At 46.2% G+C, this 21,158-nt stretch overlaps 1 protein-coding gene across 10 annotated transcripts in view; it reads right to left on the bottom strand.

Moving 5' to 3' along the window:
• The window catches only part of ERI3 (ERI1 exoribonuclease family member 3), a 128,240-nt gene that overhangs the window by 82,925 nt on the left and 24,157 nt on the right, over nucleotides 1-21,158 (bottom strand). For all 10 annotated transcript variants that reach the window (XM_047870040.1, XM_047870042.1, XM_047870044.1 and 7 more), the window contains 3 exons: nucleotides 11,938-12,054; nucleotides 5,341-5,400; nucleotides 985-1,076 (listed from right to left, as the gene is read on the bottom strand). In XM_047870040.1, the coding sequence (XP_047725996.1) occupies nucleotides 985-1,076; nucleotides 5,341-5,400; nucleotides 11,938-12,054 (269 nt within the window). The remainder of the gene's footprint in view (nucleotides 1-984; nucleotides 1,077-5,340; nucleotides 5,401-11,937; nucleotides 12,055-21,158) is intronic.

Genomic DNA, 21,158 nt, shown 5'->3' with positions numbered 1-21,158 from the left:
GGTATCCATAAGGATAGACAAGAGGCAAAAGTGTCAACCCGGCAAAGGAACCAGTTCTGCCTTCTATAACCAGGGCAGGACCGAGAGACAAAGGAGAAAAAGCAGTGGGGACAAAGGAGGGACAAGGAGGCTGGGGACTTGGGGAGCTCCCTATAAGCAGCCCTCTCTCATTCCACCACTGGGCCCTCAGTTGAATCATCAGGGCTTTGTATTTCAGATAAAAGGGTAGGATGGCATAATGGCTAAGAGAAAGGACCCTGGAGTCAGGTTGCCTGGGTTTGAATCCTGGCTCTGTGTGTTCTTGGGTAAGTTACTTAACCACTCTGTGCCTTAATTTTCTTATCCATAAAACAGGAATAAAAGTACCAGCGTTTATTAATCAGTTACTATTTCTAAAGCACTAAGAGTAGTAAATGCTATATATTTGGTTTTAAAAAAAAAAAAAGGATCTGGGGCATCTTGATGGCTCAGTCAGTTAAGCACCTAATTCTTGATTTCAGCTCAGGTCATGATCTCATGGTTGTGAGATTGAGCCCCACATTGGGCTCCATGCTGGGCCTAAGGTCTGCTTAAGATTCATTCTCTCTCTCTCTCAAAAAAAAAAAAAAAAAAAGAAAGAAAAGAAAAAGAATCTTCTTTTAACCCCTTCCTCTCCTTTCCTTCCTTCCTTCCTTCCTTCCTTCCTTCCTTCCAGGACAATAAGTAACCCCACAACTGGAAGGGCTGTCCTGAGCAGTGGGACCTGGCAAAGGCCAGAAGGCCCCGACAACAGCAATCCCAGTAGGGTCCTTGACTTGTCTACTATTCCTTGTTCCAGAGGCAGAAGGCAGGGCTCCCAGCCCTCTTCCCACCTTGGCAGCCCCCAAGATCCAGACACTCCCTAACTCAGCTGCCCTGTAGGCTTGGATGTGTAAGCCTGTGAAAGGAAGACCTGGCCCCACAGATTCCAAGCCCTGACAGCAAAGTAGTCCTTCTTGTACTCACATGACTTTCAAGTCCCAGTCTCCACAGGTGACAAAAATTGACTTGACGTTTGGATCTAAGAGGCCTTCCTTCGCCATCCACTCATCGACCCTCTGAAAAGTACACAACAAGAACAGATGAGATTTCCCTCTTTTTTTTCTTCCTGAGTCTGTGAAGAGCCACAACAGTGAAACGCAGATAAGCTGCTTGTAATCAGAGCAGGAAAAATCTGTAATCTTATCCAGCCATGGCTCTGCTCTCAGCCTTGGCTCAGGGCTGTGGGGGCACAGGGAGGACAATCCCTGCAGGAAGATCCACAAGCCCGAGTCAGGGGAGGAGGGAGTCTCTCCACTGTCCCACTGCCTGCCCCAGACAGGATACGGACATATCCCAGTAGGCTGGTCCTCAAAAGCAGAGCCTAGCACAGACACAGGTTGCCCTGGGCCATGAGAACAGGCTGGAAGGAGGCCTCAAGGAGGGACTCCAATCCACAGGTTTCTTCATTCACTCACTCATTTCATCCTCCTACCAAACGCTTATTAACCACATTTATGAATTTGGTGATTCCCCCCAATGAAAGTAAAGTTAATCTTCACCGTGAGTCTAGCAAAAAAAGCTCCCTTGCTGGGCTGGAACCCCTTCTTGATCTCTGGGATTGCACTGCCTGCTTTAGTTACTAAAAGCTCATAAACTGGCCCCAGACTTCATGTTTCTCCTCTCCTGGTTGAGGATTCAAATTCAAATTCGGTGGACTCTATTGAAGGCTGAGCTCAATTCCTAGACAGAGATAAAAACTGTTCCTAAACATGCTATAAGTATTTCTTTCCCTTCATCCCTTTGATCAGTTTTATTATTTGCACTCACATTGCAAGTACAAACATTAAAATCAGTATATAATGAGAGAATTATCATAAAGAATTCATGAAATATTGCCTATTTTTCAGAAGATCCCAGGCATGGGGTGAGAGTATAGCAGATCACCATTGCTCCACTCATGCAGAAGGATTAGTTTTTAAAGGCAAAGAAGCTAGAAACATAGGATTGAAAGTCAGACACATCTGGGTTCTAACCCTGACTCTTCCATATCCTGGCTGTGTCACTGATGGGAAGTCATTTAAAAGTCATTTAATCTCTCTGAACTTCAGTTTCCTTCATCTATAAAACGAGGCAGATGACTAACCTTACAGGGTTGTTTTGAGAATTAAATGTAATAAGGTATTAAGTGCCTACCACAAAATAGACAGTACGCTGAGAAGGCAAGAAAGGCACATCATCATAATACAATATAATAGATGCAACCATGGAGAAGTGAACAGAATGCTATAGGACCAAGAGGACGAAGTGGCTAGCTCTATCTTTTACAGGGTAAAGAGTCAGAAAGGAAGGCTTCACAAAGAAAACAACTGAACTTGGGATTCTGTGGTTGGGTTTGCTTGACAGGATGGAACACAGGAAAAGATGCTACAGGCAGAGGCAAAGGCACACGCACAATCATTTTGTATTTGAGAAGCAATTATGTGCTTAATGTCTGCCCTCCCCACCAGACTATAAGCACCATGAAGGCAGGGACTCTTATTTGTCTTATTCACAGTCTTAATCCCTAATCTACTGCAGTACCTTCTCACAAGATACCTACTGATATACTGAAATATGAGTAGGGAATAGTGTGACCAATGTCTACAGTGTGTAGAAAGAAGGGACAGGAAATGAGGCTGGGGGCTAGGTTAAACCAGACTGTGAAGACTCCAGCAAGTAATGGAGAGTCCATGGAAATCTTGAAGTAAGATGACTTCTAGCAGGTATAGGCTGGCTCCCCAGACATCTCAGAGATCCTGGAGGCCTGGTCCACACTGACACAGTCTTTGAGTAGGGCCAAGGATCCTATGTGGTTCCACGGCTAGAGCAGTCCCACTCCCAGGAGGTCAGGGTTGCTCCCTGAGCCAGACTGTGCTGACCCTCTTCACAATCTGTACACCAGAGAATCCCTCTTGGGCCAAGAGTCTCTGCAGCAAGCTACATTCTGGACCTTCCACTGCTGAATGGCTTGTCTCCCCAGCCACTATGGCCCACTTGCACAGATGAACATGCACACTTGTATACCCTTTCCCAAGACTTTACAGAAGAGGTAAGGCAAACCTGTAGCTCCCTATGTCAGCTAACCTTGTTCCAGCTCACTGGCCTTAAATCCCCAAGGGAAGTGCCCCATCTTCCAGGGGGGCTCTCCAATGCCCCAACTCCTGCACAGTGCTCTTAGATAAGAGCAAGACAGGACTGTCAGGAGCCAATGCTCAGCAAGACCAAGCCTTCCCCATGAGAAGCACTTAATACTCACAGGGGGTCCTTCAGAAGCTTAGGACGTAGGCCATTCACTCATGTGATAGATATTTAGTGAAAACATTCCACTGTGAGCCTGTCCAGGGAAGAGATACTACATTTGGAATAAAGTCTGCCCTTTTCCTTCCCCCTATGCTTGAATGGATAAAGAGCTAGAAGAACCACTGAGAAAACCCCCAATCAGCTGGGCTAGCCCTCCCAGCTACAGAAGGTCTAGCTTGAGTCCTACTTGGACCAAATTAGTCAGGCAAACATCTAGCTGGCCACCTGCTCAGGGACTTGGTTAGGACAAGAAGTTAGCTTTTTAGCTGTATGACCAACTCAGGGCTAATGGGACAAAGCAGAGCCTATTCTAGTCTCCTTGCCAGAGACTCCCTATTCAGGCTGATGCCCGGAATCTTCCCTCTTTACCCACACAGTGTGCTGAAGTAGCTTCCTGGGTGAGACTCAGAATCCTCTGAGCACCCTGCTCCAGGCTGGCCTGGGGTTAGCAGGAGGAAGCCTCCTGAAGACCACAGGTCCCTGGCAACCAGCACCACTGAAGAAAAAAAATCCCGTAATTTCAACAGCCCTAGTTTGGTGCTGGCCTACAGCAGGCATCTTCCTTTTAGGATCCTGGCCAGAGACATTCCAAGAAAAAAAGCTGCCTGCTCTCTGGCCTCCGTCACATGCTAGGCCCTGGCTGGGACATAGGAAAGGATGGGTCCCCTTTTTCTCCTTGAATCCGGTCTTACAGGGTGCAATCCATGCTAAGGGGCCCCCTCAATCATAGGAGTTAATCTCTCCTGAAAAAAAGAGGGTCAGTGGGGCTGGGGGACACCTCAGAGCTCATCTTATCTTCTCCCAATGTATTGCAGGTACCCTAATGCTGACCCTACCCAGAGCTTGACCAGTCACAGAGCCTAGGCTTATACACTCCCAGGAACAGAGAGCACACCTGCCACTAGGTGAGCCTAAATCTGACTCCATCCTGAGGAGCCCCAGGAAATTCAGTCTGCATTTCTCTTTCCCATGGGGCAGAATCTCTTGGCTAAATAAAGAGATCTTCCTCCCTCTCCCTGCCACCATCCAACTTCCTCTAGGCTGCCTACCTCCAATGCAGATGTGCCCTGCTATCCCCCCAACACTCTGCTTTCTCTTGTGCTTTGATAGGGGCTAAGCTTTGCATTTATTGGTCTTAAAGATAAATAAAGCACCAAATGAGATCCACAGGCTTTTTCTCTTCTCCCCTCCCTCTAGAGAGGAGGGAGTGGGAGGGGGACCTTCTCCCTTGGTGAAAACCCCCAGGCCAGAAGGGGTGGGAGACTAGCTGAGGCCAAGCATAGCCCTTCTTTATTCCCTCAGGCTGGAGCACAAGAAGCAGCATCTTAACCTTTTCCAGCTCCCCGAGGAGAACATCCTAGAAGTGTGGTCTCTGCCAAGGGTTCTAAAGCCTTTAATTTGATTTCCCTCACATAGGCAATTGTTGTAATTATTCTGATTAGGAATCATTACCCAGTGCAGCCTCTGCACCCCTGACAGGCACAACGCATCCAGCGGCAAGCTGCAGTGGGGCAGGCGGGCCCAGCCGCACCTCCTGGAGGAGCTGACAGCAAACAAAAGCCATCGATGGGGAGTTCTGGGTGAGTTAATGAAGTGCTCACATGCCACAGGAAGCCCACACTAAAGCTAAACAAAAACACCTCCAGTCCCCAGGGCTAGTCCTGCAGTGCCACAGCTCAGCGCCCCCCTACTCCCTGACCCGCCCAGCACAGGCTGCCAATGCCGCCCAGCAGAGGGCCAGGGACCAGGAGGGGGTGGGGAGCCCTGTGAGGATCTCAGGGCAGCACTCGGACATCTTGCCAGTAACCCTGATGGGAACAGCTGGAGATGACAGATCAATGGTTCAATACTCTCAACAGCATGTCACTGATGTGACAGCAAATGTTATTCTAATCAAGCCATAATCATAGTCAAATTACACGGCTACATTCTCAGGAGGGGAGGGAGAGAAAGGCAGCAGGAAAGGGTCAGAGGTCAGGAATTAAAGGTCATTCAACCTACCTCCAGTACTTGCTGCAGGCTTGGCTGACCATCCACCATAGCTTGAATAATCCCGGTGAGCTGAAAGGAAAGAGAAATAGCCAATAGGTGGAACCGGAGGGCACAGGGTTTCAAAACTGGACTGGATACTTTTCTTTCTGTTTTTCTCCTTCTACTGTAAAAGATTCTGGTGTGCACTGCTTTAGGCTCAGAATCTGACAGAAGCCTTGGGAATAAAGTCCCAGGATACAAGGTGAATTCCCCCTGCCCTGAGAGGGGGATACACACCTACATACTGACCACAGGGTGTGTTTCATACCTATTTCAGCTTTTACTTTGAAAAATACCTGATTTTATGTATCTTTTGTATTCAATAGGCTCAATAACTCCCTACAAATTACAATCTAAAGTCAATTCACCTCCAAGCTTCACAGAAGTTCCCAGAGAACTTGGAGAATACTTGCACAGGACAGCCATACTTGGGTTCTGATGTCCAGCATTTCCCCTTGTAACATCAGTGAAGAGCCAGGGGAGCCCCACAGGCATCTACCCTTCACCCTAAATACCTGGGCCCTCAACACCAACTAGGCAAGTAAGAAATAGACACCTTTAACTTAATGCAGATGAAAAGGCCTAATGTATGAATCTGCTCTAGAGAATTTCTGACTCACGGGCCTATGCTACACCCAGGTCAGGTCTAGCTTCAAACAAGCTTGTTGCTTTGCATTGTTTGGAAGTGAAAATATTCCTCGGACACAGACTAGGACAGACTGCCTCAGGGATCTGAGGCAGGAGGCCCCTATCCATAGACTTGGATCCAGCAGGAAATCACCATGCCCAATGTGCCCCTGGCTACTTCCACAGAGAGCAGCATCTCAGGCTTGCTTGGGAACTTTTTTTTTTTTTTTTTTTGTAAGTGTTGGGGGGGGGGGGATTAAACTCCAATTAAACTATAATTACATTTAATGAATATCAAATACCCAAATCACAGGAACCGCTGGCTCTAAGAGGGAAGGTTATTTTCTCGTAGCGACTTACATGGAATGGTAATACACACCTTTTAGGGAAGAAATTTTCATTTTAAGAACGCTGAGTTCCTCTAGGTGGGTTTCTGTAGTTCATCAAGTCATTATTAGGTGGTATTTTAAGGAAGTGTAAGGACACAGCCACTCTATTTTATATTCCAGAAACTGTTTTTATATTAATCTGTATTTTAATTGGGTAACAGCTGCTGCCTACAGACTTCCCATGGTCTAAAAGGAAAATAAATTAGAAAGATTAACTACACTGTTGTTTCGCAAGGCTTTAACCCACAGCATGCCCACCCGGCTGGCACCTCCACACCCTTTCCTTGCTTGGGAGACCAAAGAACTGCCCAGCAGAGGGAGGGCCTGAGCCAAAGAGAAGAAGAGTTGGTCTGCTGAGGGGTGGGAGTGGAGGTTTAGGGTGAGGAAGAGCTCTGGGTCAGCAGCTTTCATCTTAGAGTGCCAAGACTCCTCCATTTATTTAGTCAACAGCTATTCATGGACAGCCTACAATGTGCCAGACTCCATTCTAAGAACTAGGAATCCAGCCATGAGGAAAAACATGAAAACCCTGCCCTCATGGAATCTGTTCTTCTTGGCAGCCCCTCCTCTTCCCAGTCCAGCCAGCACCCAGAGCCACACATTCAGCAGGCAGTTGCCCTGTGTTTTGCCTCAGGCACACAGGGGCCAGAGCCCAGAGTAGGCTTGTTGCCAACTCCAGGTCCAACATCCAGATGACTGACTAGCACCCATGCATCCACTGCTCTTCTTTCTGGTCCAGCTTCTCTCCTGCTTGGTTCTTCCAGAGCCAAGTCACGTCCTCAAGCTTGGAGCTGGGGCTTAGGGTCAGGACTATCCTGGAAAACCTACAGCCTTACTTACTTCTTGGAAAGCTCTGGGGTCTGTGTGCCAGTCTCATGTCTAGTCTGAGTCTTCTGGGACAAGGTTAGGTCTACGACTTCTGACTCCTACCAAGGGTCACTCAGATGAGGTGAATACTGAAGGGCTTCCAGAAGGACTCGCAGAAGAAACCAATGGGTACCCTTGCCAAGAGCCCTCCCTCCTTGGAAAATGGGACTTAGGTCAGCATCTATGTACTCTACAAGCACCTGCTCTGGGCCCAGGAAAATCACTAATGTGGAGAGAGAAAATCACTATACTCTAAAGGAAAACCAGGGCACTGCTCTCCAGGATCTCCTTCTATAGGCTAGGCCTGCCTCTTCAACCCTGGTGGTAGTGGGTAGGGCTCCAGGGTCCTGGGGCTTTCTCACACTCCTATCCAGTGGTCAGTAGTCCTAGAATCATCAGCCTGAGGGGGGCCTAGTGAGCTCAGCTCCCTCTCTACGTGTTTCTAGAGCACTTGTGGTTCAGCAAGACATGGCTTACAGCTGAATTCCTAAAGGGCATGAACTCACCCCCAGAGACACAGAGGCTTGAGCTATTGGTTCAGCTAGAGGCATCCTTCCAGGAGGAGGCCTCACTCCTCTGTATTAATGCTTCCAAGGATGGACTACATCTTATTAGCTCTACCAAGGCACTAGATGAAGAGACTGTGGAATTAGGAACATTAGTCCATGCACCTGACAACCTATAAGACATCTCTAAGACCTACACGAGAAGCCATGAGGGAAAGAGCCAATTTAATAAAAATAAATATTGGAAAGTTCTACCTTAGGCATAACTTAAATCCTTCCTGCTGCAGTTTAAACCCAATCTCACTTGGGTTAATATATATTTGTAAAAAGCTTTCACATCCTCACAATGAAAGGTACTAGAGCAAAGCCAAGTATTATTAAGCTGAGAACCAGGGCTCACAGGCTAAACAGAGCTCAGAGACCTTAACCACTTAAAGCTGGAGAGGTGAGAGGAAGAATTAATGTGTGCTCTGTGGCTCCTTTCACCGAGGGATTACAGATTAACTCCCGCTTCTCCAGACTCGGAAACCACAAGGCGAGGGCTTTTGACCCTGACTGATAACATGACTGGTTACTGAGATCCCCTACCCACACAAGGGCTTTGTCCAGGAACAAGCTGGCTTCATCATAAACACTGGCAACTACAGGAAGCAGCCCAGGCCACTCAGTGCCAATAGAATGTCAGCATCCAGCCTTTCTCCTTTCACAGTTTATCTCCAACACAATCGTATTCTGACACCAAGACAGTTTGTTGATTACATAAGCACTTGTCTCTGGTGTGCAATCTGATAATCAGACCCACTCTTTCTCCTCAGACAAAGAGACCAATAAATCTCAGCCTTTATAAGTACAGGTGCAAGACAAAGCCCTTTACTGGCATTTAGCAAAATGGGTATTTTTTCTAGTTTTTTTGTTTCTTTTTTTTTCAAGACAATGACAACAACAACAAAAAAGACTACACATGGTCAGGGACTGTGCAGCAGCCCAGCTGCTAGAGGCAGAGATCTGATGAGCTGGAGCAGACTTTAGAGGTGGTAGGGAAAGGGCTTGGGAAGGAATGAAACATGTCTCATCCTGTCTCTATCAGAAATAAGTCTCCAGGCAGACTATCAACGGGTACTAAGAAAGAATCTCAAGCAGGCTAATAACATGTCCATTACACAGAGCAGTAAGAGTGTCTATATGTGGGCTACAGACCCACTCAAGGCAGAATGCCTCTTCCTGCCGAGCCTGTCTCTCCCCCCACACAAGCATGTGCTCATATGTGTACTCACGTGTCACAGGCATGCATGCATGCACACACACATGCACACAGACCAGGGTTCTTAAGAACTTCTTGTGCACAAGAGAAAATCCTACTAGAGGAACTGCTGAGGCACAATCCACAGGTTTTGAGTTGTTCCTCACACTTACTAAGGAAAAAATTCCCTCTGATTATGATGATCTCTATCTCTACCCCAAAGGCAGCTACTGCCATGCTGGATTAGGCCCCACAATGATGGCTCCCATCCTTTGTCCATGCCTCTCTCTACATTACAACTCCATTTGGTATGGAGACAGAGCAACATTTGGGTGATCTGAGGTTTTCCAAAGAAGACTTCACTTACTCAAAAGAGAGTCAGCAATACAGTTACTTGGGGTCAGGGGTGGCAGGGAGAAAGGTGTGGCTGAATAGCTCTTTAATAATATTCATTCATTTAAGGAACATGTGTCAAGTGTTTACTTGGCACCAGGCCCTAATGATGGGACGGAGATGGATCAGATCTGGTTCTTGCCCTCAAGGAACTCACAATCTAGTGGGGAGACAGATAAGTATATACAGTTTAATGCATCTGATCAGCGCTTTGTGTAGTGGGATCAGCCAGGGGCTCAGGGGAGGCTCCCCAGAGAAGGTGACCCTGAGCAAAGTCCTAGAGGACAAGAAGGGGGGTGGGTGGAGAGTGGGAGCAGCATACAGGCAGGAGGAGCATCATGTGCAGAGGCACACTGTGAGGGGGTAACCTTGGGTGAGGGAAGTGAGGGGGTGTGAAGCAGGGAGATGTGAGGCTGGACAAAAAGGCAGGGACCGGGTCAGGGAGAATTGGGGGCTCTGGAGGCCTGAGGTGAAATGGCACACTTGTTGCCACAGCACAGCCATATCTTCACTTTCAGATAAGGCTTCAGAACAACGGTCCCAACCCACCGTGCTTCCTGCCCTCCAAATTACGTATTTGTGTCTTGGGGTGAAACTTTCTAGAAAAAAGAAAAATATCTCCCATCACAATCTCACAATCCCTCCTCCCATACCTCCCCAAAGAAGCAGTAGCAGTCCTGATTGCAAAAGATCCCTTTTCCCATTACTCTCAAGCATCCACTCCTGCCCAGAGATGAGCTTCCGCAGTGCTGTTCCATCCCTAAACAGCCAGCAACCTTTCTCAAATTTGGGCCTGCCCCACTGCACCAGGCAGCCTAGCTGCAGCTGAAGCCCCCAAGGGGCAATCTGCACACAGAGAGGAGGAAGAGAAGGACAAGAGGACACTGCACTTTCAGGCTAGTGGAGGCTCAGGTAACTGGCTTGTTTTAGGAAAGTCTTCCCTTCCCATATGGAATGGGATTTTTGCCATCATTAAAATTTGATTTTTTCCAAAAGGGGCAAAAAGAACAGATTAGCGCCCCCTGGTGGTACAGGTAATTCCCAGGGGCAAGGGTTGCAGGGGCGGGTATGTAGATCCCAGAGGGAGTAAGAATCTCAACATCATTACTGGAAACAACAAAAGGCATGAGAGACTAGACACCTTGGCATATGGATACCTGCACCAAAAGGCCCACCTGGGTTGGGCGGCAAACACTGGCATCAAGCCCAGGAGAGACCCTCAGACTTTGTATCTGGGCTGAGTCAGCCTCAGAGCCCATGCGGCCTTCCCCCCAGTGGCAGGCAGGCCCTTTCCCAGCATTCTCCACACCAAGACGATTGTTTTGGGATCACTTAAGAACTCCTTTCCTCATGTTTCACTCATACTTAGCAAGTAGATCTCTAAAAGAAGGCACAAAGTCTCGAATATACCCCAGCCCCCAAATTCTTAAAAAGATTCCAGGACCACTCATGTTTTCCCGTTACCTTCTGCTGCCATACATACTTGGCCCATGATTCCACCACAGCCTGTGGCTACCACAGAGTTTATAACACAACACATCACAGAGGAAAGCAGCCACAGAAGGCTTCTCCATACAGGCCGGAGAATGAGAATCCTTCAGGAGTACCTCCTCTCTGCTCCTAGCAGCTCTTCTGAGCTGCATCAAGCATCAAGATCTCAGTTAGTCCCAGTTTCACGATCTGTAAAATGGGGCAAATACTAACCTGCTGGCAAGGTGGTGGAGTATAACCCCAGCACAGGGTAAGGATAAGGATAAGAATATTTCAGCCTTGTCCAGGCTGTCCTCATACCCCACTTGGACTGCCCTTCTCTTTCCTTGATGATACAGTTTTGCTTCCCACTAAACCAACACTTCACACAGGACCACTTTGCTCAAGGACAGAAAAGCATCACCAGAAAGCTAAGACAGCCTGAATACAACCTCTCCCTCCAAGAAGCTGAAATCTTCACATCTTGTCAAGCAGCCCCAATGGAAATGAAACTGAAAAGAAGCTGAATCCCAAGGGGCGCTGCGTGGCTTAGTCAGTTAAGCACCCACTTTGGCTCAGGACGTGATCTCATAGTTCGTGAGTTTGAGCCCCGTGTTGGGCTCTGTGCTAACAGCTCAGAGCCTGGAGCCTGTTTTGGATACTGTGTCTCCCTCTCTCTCTGCCGCTCTTTGCTTGCTCTCTCTCTCTCTCTCTCTCTCTCTCAAAAATAAAAGAAACACTAAAATAATTTAAAAATTAAAAAAAAAAAGTTGAATCCCAAAAGCACCACCCTAGAGTGGCATACCACTCCAAATGCCTCAACACCAGGAGGAGTAGGGATGATAAGGAAGAGAAAATATTAGGGAAGCTGGGATAGATTGTGCCCTCCTTGGGTCCCCAATGACCACAGTTGTGCAAGTGGAGTGGCAGACTTTATAAAAACTGCTGAATCCAATATGCACCTGCCTTAGCCACTGATAAAACTTAAGCTGTCCCTAAGCGGCATGTACAGAGCACCAGTGACCCATAAGCTCCCGCCCCAGCAGCCCCTGCTGCCCAGCTCCAGGGCCCTTACCTCTGTACAGAAGGGAGTAAGCTGTGGATGGACTACGGGCTGGACATACATGTGAAAGGTAGACTCAATCTCCATGGTTCGACCATTTAGCTTCAGGATGGGGAACTCGATAATTTCCTGGAATGGCAAAGATACAGAAAAAAAAAGAATACGTTTTTTTAACCAACCATTTCATAACTCAGAGTCAAGAATGAGGGAATGTTCTGGACTCATTAGCTCCTGCCAGGCCAGACCCAAGACTGAGTGTAATGGTGCCAGCTCAGTTCTTATTCTAACCTTCCCACTGTTAATACCCTCACAGGTGGCCAGGACTAGACACATGCCCCATCCCTACTGTCTCTGGAAAGGGGAAAGAAGACAGTAGTATAAGCTGCCCCAGTTTCCCCAACTGGTTCTCTGCCAGAGGCCTGTTCACTGGAGCCCATGAAAGTAGCCCCACTCCTCCCCCTTGCCCAGGCCTCTGCCCTGGATGGGCCTGGATCTCCAGCCACAAGACCAATCACAGCCCTCTACATTTAAATTTAAGCAGAACCGATGAGTTTCTTCATTCATTAAAAAAAAAAAAAAAAAAAAAAAAAAAAAAAAGAAAAGATAAATAATAAATAAAGCCAAAGGGGATACTAAAGAGAAGAAGAAAACTGAGTAAGAGTAATAGGAGCTAGTGCCTCCCACCTTTCTTTCAGGCAGTACACCCTCCCCCAGCCTGCTCCCCCCAATCACTTAGCCAGCCCTTCCCAGTCCACTGGAACGTAATGGAAGAGAAGGAGGAGGAGTGACAATTTGTTTGGTGTCTCTAAGATTAATTTGTCTCCGTTATTTAATAGAGATGCACAGCACCAAGGTCCTGGTGTGCAAACAGGCTTGCAGAACGCTGGCTGTGCAGCACGCCTCATACATCGCTCCTGGGAAGGGAGGAATGCACCAGAGGGGGGAGAGGGCAGGAGAGCACACACGCACCAGAGAGAAGAGGGAAAGCGAGGAGAGAGAATAAAAAAAATTATTGCTTTTTAATATTCAAAAACAGTTTGCAAAATTTAATCAAAGCAGAGGAAAAGCTAACATTTTTACCACTTTGACATTTTTATTAGCGCTTTCATAAATTTTTAAAACATGAATGGAATTAGTTTACAACACAAAAAAACTGCCCTGAAAACATCTGGAAGAGACAAATAGGAAATAATAAAAAAAATAAATAAAAAGCAAAATCCTCCGAGTAAAATTAGCATGTGGAAAAGACCTCCACTGCAGAGAGAAGGGGAGCTTTGCCCCCTCCGTGGCCCCAGCAGTCAGCTCCAGCAGCATCCCTACCCCAGGTCCCCAGTTTTGGAGGGGATCTTTCTCATATCACTAAAATCAAGGCAAACTGGTTCTCTCCGGGGACAGCCTGGAGGAGCAGCACAGAAGCTGTGGACACCTGACTGCATGCAGGACAAGGACGAGATGGAAGATGGAAGAAATGGCCGATCTCCTTGATATCCCAGGGCAGCCAGGTAGCCTCTTCCTCAAACACACTTAATACCACCACGCTTGTTTTTAAAGCATCTATTTTTATCCAACACATAAAAGCAGGACTGAAGACCAAATCAAGGCAGTCAGATTTCATAACAGAGAAATTCAAAGGTTCTGCTTGCCTGGTCTCCCCGCGCTGATCCCCAAAGATGGGGAAGCTAACAGAAGCCCCTGGAGATAGGAAGAGCAGCAAGGCTGAGGCAGAGGGGGCACAGCAAGGAGGCCCTAGCTGCTGCGCAGATTAGGTGGTATCTTTCCTCCCAACTCGAAGAGAGGGGGGTACTCATCCCAATTCCCTGGGCCTCTCTCATTCCTCACAAAGCACTACTAAGCAGAGATGGTAGAGGAGAATTTCGTGCTGAAAAATAAAACTGAGGCACACATACAAGCAAAATATACATTGGTCCCCCTGAAAAATCAGAAATCAAAGATTTCCAAGCGCTAACTCTGAGGTGGGGCTCATCTGACACCCGAATTTCTGATCTATCCTCCCACTGTGTGGGAGCAGCACTTCCCCAACAGGGGCTCCACAGCCTGGTGAGTTTGGCTGCCCTGGTGTCTAAAGAAACAAATACAGCCAGCTCCTCACTAACAATGTTAGCTGGGCCCACAATGAAATTTAACCTGTGACACAACTGTACTTTTCATTTAAACTTTCATTTGGAGAGAAGCAGTGTTTGGAGACCTGCAGTTTGTCCTGCTAATAAAGACAAGTGTTGGGACCTTTAAGGATGCCATTCATCTCTGGCTTTTATTAAATTCAATTTTCTTAAGCCCATGATACATTATGAAATTAGGAGTTGACATTCCTCTGGAAACAAAAATATCTATCAAACATAAATAGAAAAAAAACCCTCTATTACCAAGAATTTATGGCTTAAAGTTGATCTCTTTCCACTTTTTTACAAGCACATGGTTTGTTTCAGATATCTGAAATGTTATTATAGATCTAGAATTTCATTAGTATTTATTATAAAATAGTAAGCGCTTCAGCTCCTGCTTTGACTAGCACCAAGTCAGCATCCCCAGTAGATTCTCTGAAAACTTAGCCTTTGGGTTTCCCCACTGCACCTCTGTCTTCAAACTGTCCTGCTGCTGGCTTCCTTGCCCCTAGGGAAATGGAGCCAACCTGTGCTCACACTCAGGATCACCCTCCCAGATAGGAGGAACAAGCCAGTCTAGGCTCCAAGCAAAAAGAAGAGTAGATCCCTGAAATGCCTGGGGGCCAGGGACTTGGTGGATTGGACCTATCATAAATACACCTGCCCAGTGTTACTAGCCCATCAGCCAGGCCTTCTTCCTAAGACCAAGAAGAGGGACTTTCAAGAGCCAATCTCAGAACATGACTTTGCACAGGCCCTTTCTCAGCACCATCAGCTATTGTAACAATGACCTTGTACACAGGCATATTCATTTAAGCCAATGAGGATGCAAAGAGAAGCTGAGAGATAGAAGACCCCATGAGGAGTCAGCAGAAAGGCTCTCACTTAGGTACTTCTTACCTCCCAAGATTGCCCAACCAAGCCCAGAACCTCAAAATACTGGCACCAACAGTCCATTTAGGAGAGTGGAACTCTAATCTCTACTAAGTTGACATGACTCTGCAGCCAGTGCACCTGGGGCATGTCAAACACTTCAACAGTTTTTAGCTCATAATGATCAGAAAGGGAATGCTAAAATTATAGGTTTAGTAACTTCCAACCCAGGAGCTTATGAAGATGTGCCTAAGTACTAGCTTCTGGAGGCAATTGCTCTGATAAAGACACTGTTATTCCCGCCTCTCCTTTTCCCTCCATCTCCTCATTACCCTGGGAAAAAGTTTTTAGGAGTAGATGAGTGTCTGTTTGTGTGGAGGTAGCATCAGGAAGGAAAGAACCAGTATGTATTTACCAGTCCTTTATTCTTCCCCTAAGAATAGTTCCATGATTCCTTTCAACTGTATGTCATTTACATTCAATTAAACTACCTGAGTAGCACCTACTGTGTGCAGGGCACTGTACAGGTGTTGCAGTGGGATTCAGAGAGATGTATCTCTGCTTTGGAGAGGTGCACAGACTAGTGAGCAGAAAAGACACTGAACAAATAATGAAGAATGCACTATGATAAGTATCTTAGCGGAGGGACACACTGAGCATTAGGACTTTCAATTTATAGTATACTTGCAAATACATTTTCTTTATCTTACCCTTATTAATCCTGGAAGATAGGTCATAGCAGCAGCAGCTCATAAACCAACACTATTAAGCACCTACTATTTACCAGGCAGGGGCTGGGTGTGGACATAGAGACAAATACAAGAAGATGTGGCTCCTCTCTCTGAGGTGCTTGGAGTCTGGGCAAGGGGTAGAGAGGAGCTGGCTCCAACACCCTCGGGACACTTGGGAAATGGAATCATTTCATTCCTTCCATTTGTTGTTTACTACATGGCAGACACTCTGCTAAATGCTTAACAGGAACGACCTCATTGAAACCTCTTAACAACAATTGTTATGATCCCTGTTTTACAGATAAACTAAGGCCCAAAAAAGAAGTGGTCTCTTGCTCAAGGCTTCACACTTTGTGAGGGGCAGAGCTGGGGCTCCAAATGGGGAAATAAGACTTAGAACAGGACTCACAGCTTTCAAAATCTGAAGGGTCAAGAGCTGATTCTTCCAGTCTGAAAGGTTGTCTTTAGTGAGCTTGGTCTGTCTCCTAGGAAGAGAGGCTGCTCTCAAGTTACAAGAGACCGTGGACTATGCGGGCAGAGAGTCCTGGAGGACCGCTGCTGCATAGGCTCCACTGCAACTGCAGTGATGCAGACGGTGCTATGCTCGGGGCTCGGGGAGGGTGGGAGCCAGGAGCCCTAGGTTTGCTTCGCCAGCACAAGGTCTGTTCTCGCATGCAAACCTCGCTCTCTCCACTTTTGGTAAGTAACATGTGAAAAGGGAGGATAAACAGCAAGATAAAAGCCAAGCACACAGCTCTAACAGAGATCTCTGCTTTTACAGAGCTCTCCACGGGACCAGGGAGGTGATGTGATCTACTGAAGGTGACAAACATGGTAGGTGGTGGAGTGAGGATTCAAATCCAGACAGAGAACACCCCAAAGCATTTCCTGTCTCTCATCTGTAAGTGGCCTCCCATCCTCCCTTAACTGCTACAAACCACCAATGTCTCAGTTTTCTGTCTGTCCAGACCAAGGGTTTCCTGGAACACAGAACTTTCAGAGCTAAAACTGGAATAGCTAGTCACCCTACACTGTCCACAAGCTACCTGCACCACTAGGTTGTCCAAAGGTAGAGCATGATAGATTCAAAAAGCTGGTCTGCTGGTGGTGGATGGGAACTAGCCACAACTTGACAACTCAAGACAGAAGCCTCAGAATTTGGATTTTTGAAAGTATCCATGGTTTCAAACCTACTGTATCCGCTGTCTCCCTCAATAAAATGACAACAGCAAACCTTTCTTTGTTTTTTTAAGGGGAGGGAAGACACATAAAAAGGAAGCACCAAGTAAATATTTGTCTCAGGACAAAACTGCAATAGTGGTTCAAATGAAATTTCACACCTATAGTCAGTAGATTACAAGAAATAAATGTGTAGGTTGCTTTCAGGGTATTCAAATTCCCTTCAACTAAAGTGTCCTCAGTGATAAGATTGTATTTGAAGATAGAACAACAACAGAAGGATTTTAAGCAGAAGGGACTTAGGTTGGACTGCTGGAATTTCTTGACAATGGGACAGAAGTTTTAATAGTGTAGTGTTCTTACAGACCTTTTTTTTTTTTTTTTTTTTTTCAAAGCACAAGTTCTCCTTTGCCTGAGCTGATGGTTCTATGGTCCTGTCTGAAATAAGGGAATCAGCAGATCATTTCTCATGGCTTCCTCCTCTCAACCTAGGAACTGGCATTCCTTCGATTTAGAAATGGTAACAACTAATCTATACCTTCCCTCTATCCTATGAAGAAAATTCCAGAATGTGCACAGAAAGGTTTGATAAATCCAAAAGCAACATCACACCATGAGGTAGAAAAAGCAGTATGTGGCAAAATCATGAGTTTTATGCAAATACTTCGTTTTGGGCTACAAATCCCATGCAAAGGCAGGCTTTCCTCCAAGGGATCAAGGTACCTCCTGGCCACAGGGAAGAGGAGAAGTTGAGAGGGGGAAGTGAGGGCTGCACTGGGCAACGAACAGGGCACGGTTTGCTTAACAGTTTCTCCCTTGGGGGGAAAAAAAAGACATTTTATGCACAAGGAGCTTATTTCTTAAACAAACACTCGTGGTTTTGATTTACACCACAGCCTGCTCCTAAATAATTTATGGCGGGTTAAATTTATTGCCGAGCCCTGGCTGGCTGCAAATTCGAATTGCCAAATAATTAGATTTTAGGGCAAAGCTTATAAATTACCCGTCGATTTGTCCGGACTTGTTTGTCAGTTGCTTTGTGCTTCGGGTCATCTTTGGCATTTGGCTGTTTGGGTTTTAATTGCTGATTTACACTTTGACAGATGAGAGCTGATGCTCGAAGTTTCAGGACAAGGAAGGGTAAAAAATCAGAGCTTTAAAAGGCTGATTTTTCACCTACATGTCCCTTTTCACTATCCCCATAGACCCCAAAGCAATTAAAATGTAGAAAAGAGGCTGAAAATAGACACTGCTATTCTTTATTGGGGGGGGGGGGGGGGGAGTGTGCAGAGTGATGTATAATTTGCTTTTATTGAAATCTGAATTAAGAAAAAAAACATAATACAATAAATTAAGACCAAAAGTTTTCAAAACTGCATCTTCATCCAGTAGTGTGCATCTCTGTGTCTATCTTATATGACTGTGGATCAGCCCCAGTTCAAGCATTTTTACATACTCAATTGTAAATAACTGCAGATATTAGTGGCCTCTGTGAAGCTGACCCTTTAGGGCAGCAAACGACCAAACGATTTCTTTGTAGCTACCTGTATACGTATTTGTCATAAAATTAATTGAAGCAAATCTTGGGGTTGTACGCAGGAGAGGCCCACCAGAGGCAGCACTAAGGGAAGTCATGGAAATGGAAAGTCTCAAGTCTAACTTACCATTCCAGTGGAGGAAAAAAAAAGTCTCTCTGGGTGATGCCTAAGCTCTACCTACTATGTTGATAGAGGGCCTAAAGGCTTTCTCTATCCTTCCCAAAGCAGGGCCTGCTTCCCAGCCACCCGCTATTCCCCAATACCTTGCAATGAAGCCATGAGTAAGAATACTACTAGTGCTAATTCTACTTGTAAGAGCTAACTTCTATAGCTATTACATGCCAGGCACTGTTCTAAGCACCTATATCTCATCCTCCCAACAGTCCTGAGACTGGTGCTAATATATATTTTTTCATAAATTTTTAAATGTTTGTTTATTTTTGAGAGAGTGAGAAAAAAGAGTATGAGTGGCAGAGGGGCAGAGAGGGAGAAAGAGAATCCACAGCAGGCTCTGCACCGACAGCAGAGAGCCCAATGCAGGGCTTGAACTCACAAACCCTGAGATCATGACCTGAGCCGCAATCAAGAGTGGCATGTTTAACCGATGGAGCCACCCAGGCACCCCAAGGTTGGTGCTATTAACCCCTTTTTGGCAACAGGGCAACTGAGGCATAAAAAGTACAACTAACTTGCCCAAGGCAAGTCATACCATTAGTAGGTGGTGGAGTCTAGGCTCAAATCCAGAGTCCAGCTCTGGATCATTCTATGCTCTGAACCATTATGCTATATTACTTCTTATCAGAAGAACCTCTACCTTAGTTTCCCTCACTCTGGAGGTCCAGAGTACACATTATGAGACTTGGCCACATGCACCCAATGCTTATTCATTTAATCAACCAGTAAGGTGAGGGAAAGTCATGTAATGTACTCAGTATCACAAGATAAAATCAGAGGCTTGGTTAGACAAAGGACATTTTCCCAATCAGCACAAATACTGCACTAAAGATCCACTACCCTGGGATAACAGGTGATCAAGACAGGACCAGGCTGCCTCACCAGACAAAGGCTCTGGTAGGCAACTTGGGTAGGAGACCTGAGAAGCTGACTGGGCTTCAGGAGGACCCGCTCCTGAAGGGACTACTAGTCTCTCCACAGAAGACTGTATTTCCATGGGGTGCTTCACAGATTTCCTGTTCTCTGACCATTGCTGCTGGCCAGAAGCCAGGACAGGGAAACAGTTGTGCTGGCATGACAGATTTTTAAAATCACTGACCATGGAGCAAGCAATACACAGACTGACATCCTGCCTACGATGAACTGAATACTTTTCTCACACATTGGCTCATTTGATCCTATATCTCTGTAAGGCAGGCAGGAATCACTGTCTTATTTTACAGACAAAAAAGCTAGGGAGGTCAGTGGTTCTCAAAGCCTGTTCCCTCACAGGGAGCATCCCCTCACTTGGGAGTTTATTAGAAATGCAAATTCCTGGCCTCTGCCCCAGACTCTGGATCAGAAACCCTGAGGGTGGGGCCAGCAATCTGTGGCCAGCTTTCCAGGTGATTCTGATCACAATTCTGATTGCTAAAGTTTGAGAACCATTGGTTTAGACTAGAGCAGTGTTTCTCAGACTTCAAGTTATCCAAAACTCTTGTCAAATTACAGATTGTATTTAGTGCTGGATTAGGGCCTGATATTTCTAACAAACATTTCTAACAAGCTCCTAGATGATGAGGATGCTGCTGGCTGTTAGACCACACTTTGAATAACAAAGATATAGTCTAGAACATTTATGAAACTACCTCCTGATCACAGATATACTGACCAAGTGAGAATCTGAGCCACAGGTGTCAGTTCCTTTCTCACATCAAACCCTTAGTTGGCCCACTTTCAAGCACCTGGGACAAGCCCTTTAGCTCTCCCAACCACTCCTGGTTCTTGCCATCAGAAACTTCATTCTCCTTGCTGCCACAATCCAGGGGGGAAAAATTGGCATGTCACATCCCAGAACTTTATTGAGGAAGTTGGCACCTCTCTGTTAGGGAACCAGCAAGAGGTCTTCTTTCATGACAATGCTTGCTCCCTTGACAAATATTGTCAAGATCGGGGCATCAGCTACCCACAGAGCACTCACACTATGCTCTCCAGAAAATTACCTTCCTTCTGTCCAAATGAATCAAAAAGCAGGACTGGATACTTCTCCTATGAAGACTTCTTGAGAAAGACCTAACTTTGGCCCACAGATCTGGAACAGGATCACAGTCAATTCTCACAAGATCCTGAGGCACCACGCTAAGGATTCCTTACCAACATCAACCAACTACCATGAACTTCCTTTTAAGGCCTACCCTGGCCTTGTTTCTCTAGTCACTTACCTTTCTAGTGAAAGTATACCTGATCAAAATGGCATGTTTCATATGCCATTCTTCAGTCCCTAGTTCCGCCATCCCCAACTAACTACCAATCCCTTCCAGTCTATTAGTTGGCCTTTCATTCAAATGCTACTAGCACCGGGGAAAACAAAACATAACAAAACAAAAAACCTGTCAACAATGCAGACAGAGTCCCTGGACTCCATTTCCAAACACCACACTCTTAAGCCGTGGCTCTCAGTTCTATCACACTTTTGGAGAACAAGGTTCCAAGCTTTCTTTCCGGTTATCATCCAATTACCTAATCATTACTACCTACCTCCCTTAGGTAGGACCAAACAAGGATCAAAAAGATCCTACTGGCTCAGTTGGTTAAGCGTCCGACCTTGGCTCAGGTCATGATCTCACAGTTTGTGA

This window comes from Prionailurus viverrinus, chromosome C1, assembly GCF_022837055.1.
Source record: "Prionailurus viverrinus isolate Anna chromosome C1, UM_Priviv_1.0, whole genome shotgun sequence".
NCBI lineage: Eukaryota > Metazoa > Chordata > Mammalia > Carnivora > Felidae > Prionailurus > Prionailurus viverrinus.
Note: the sequence above shows the minus strand (reverse complement) of the source record. Positions and strands in the feature narration are given on the sequence as shown.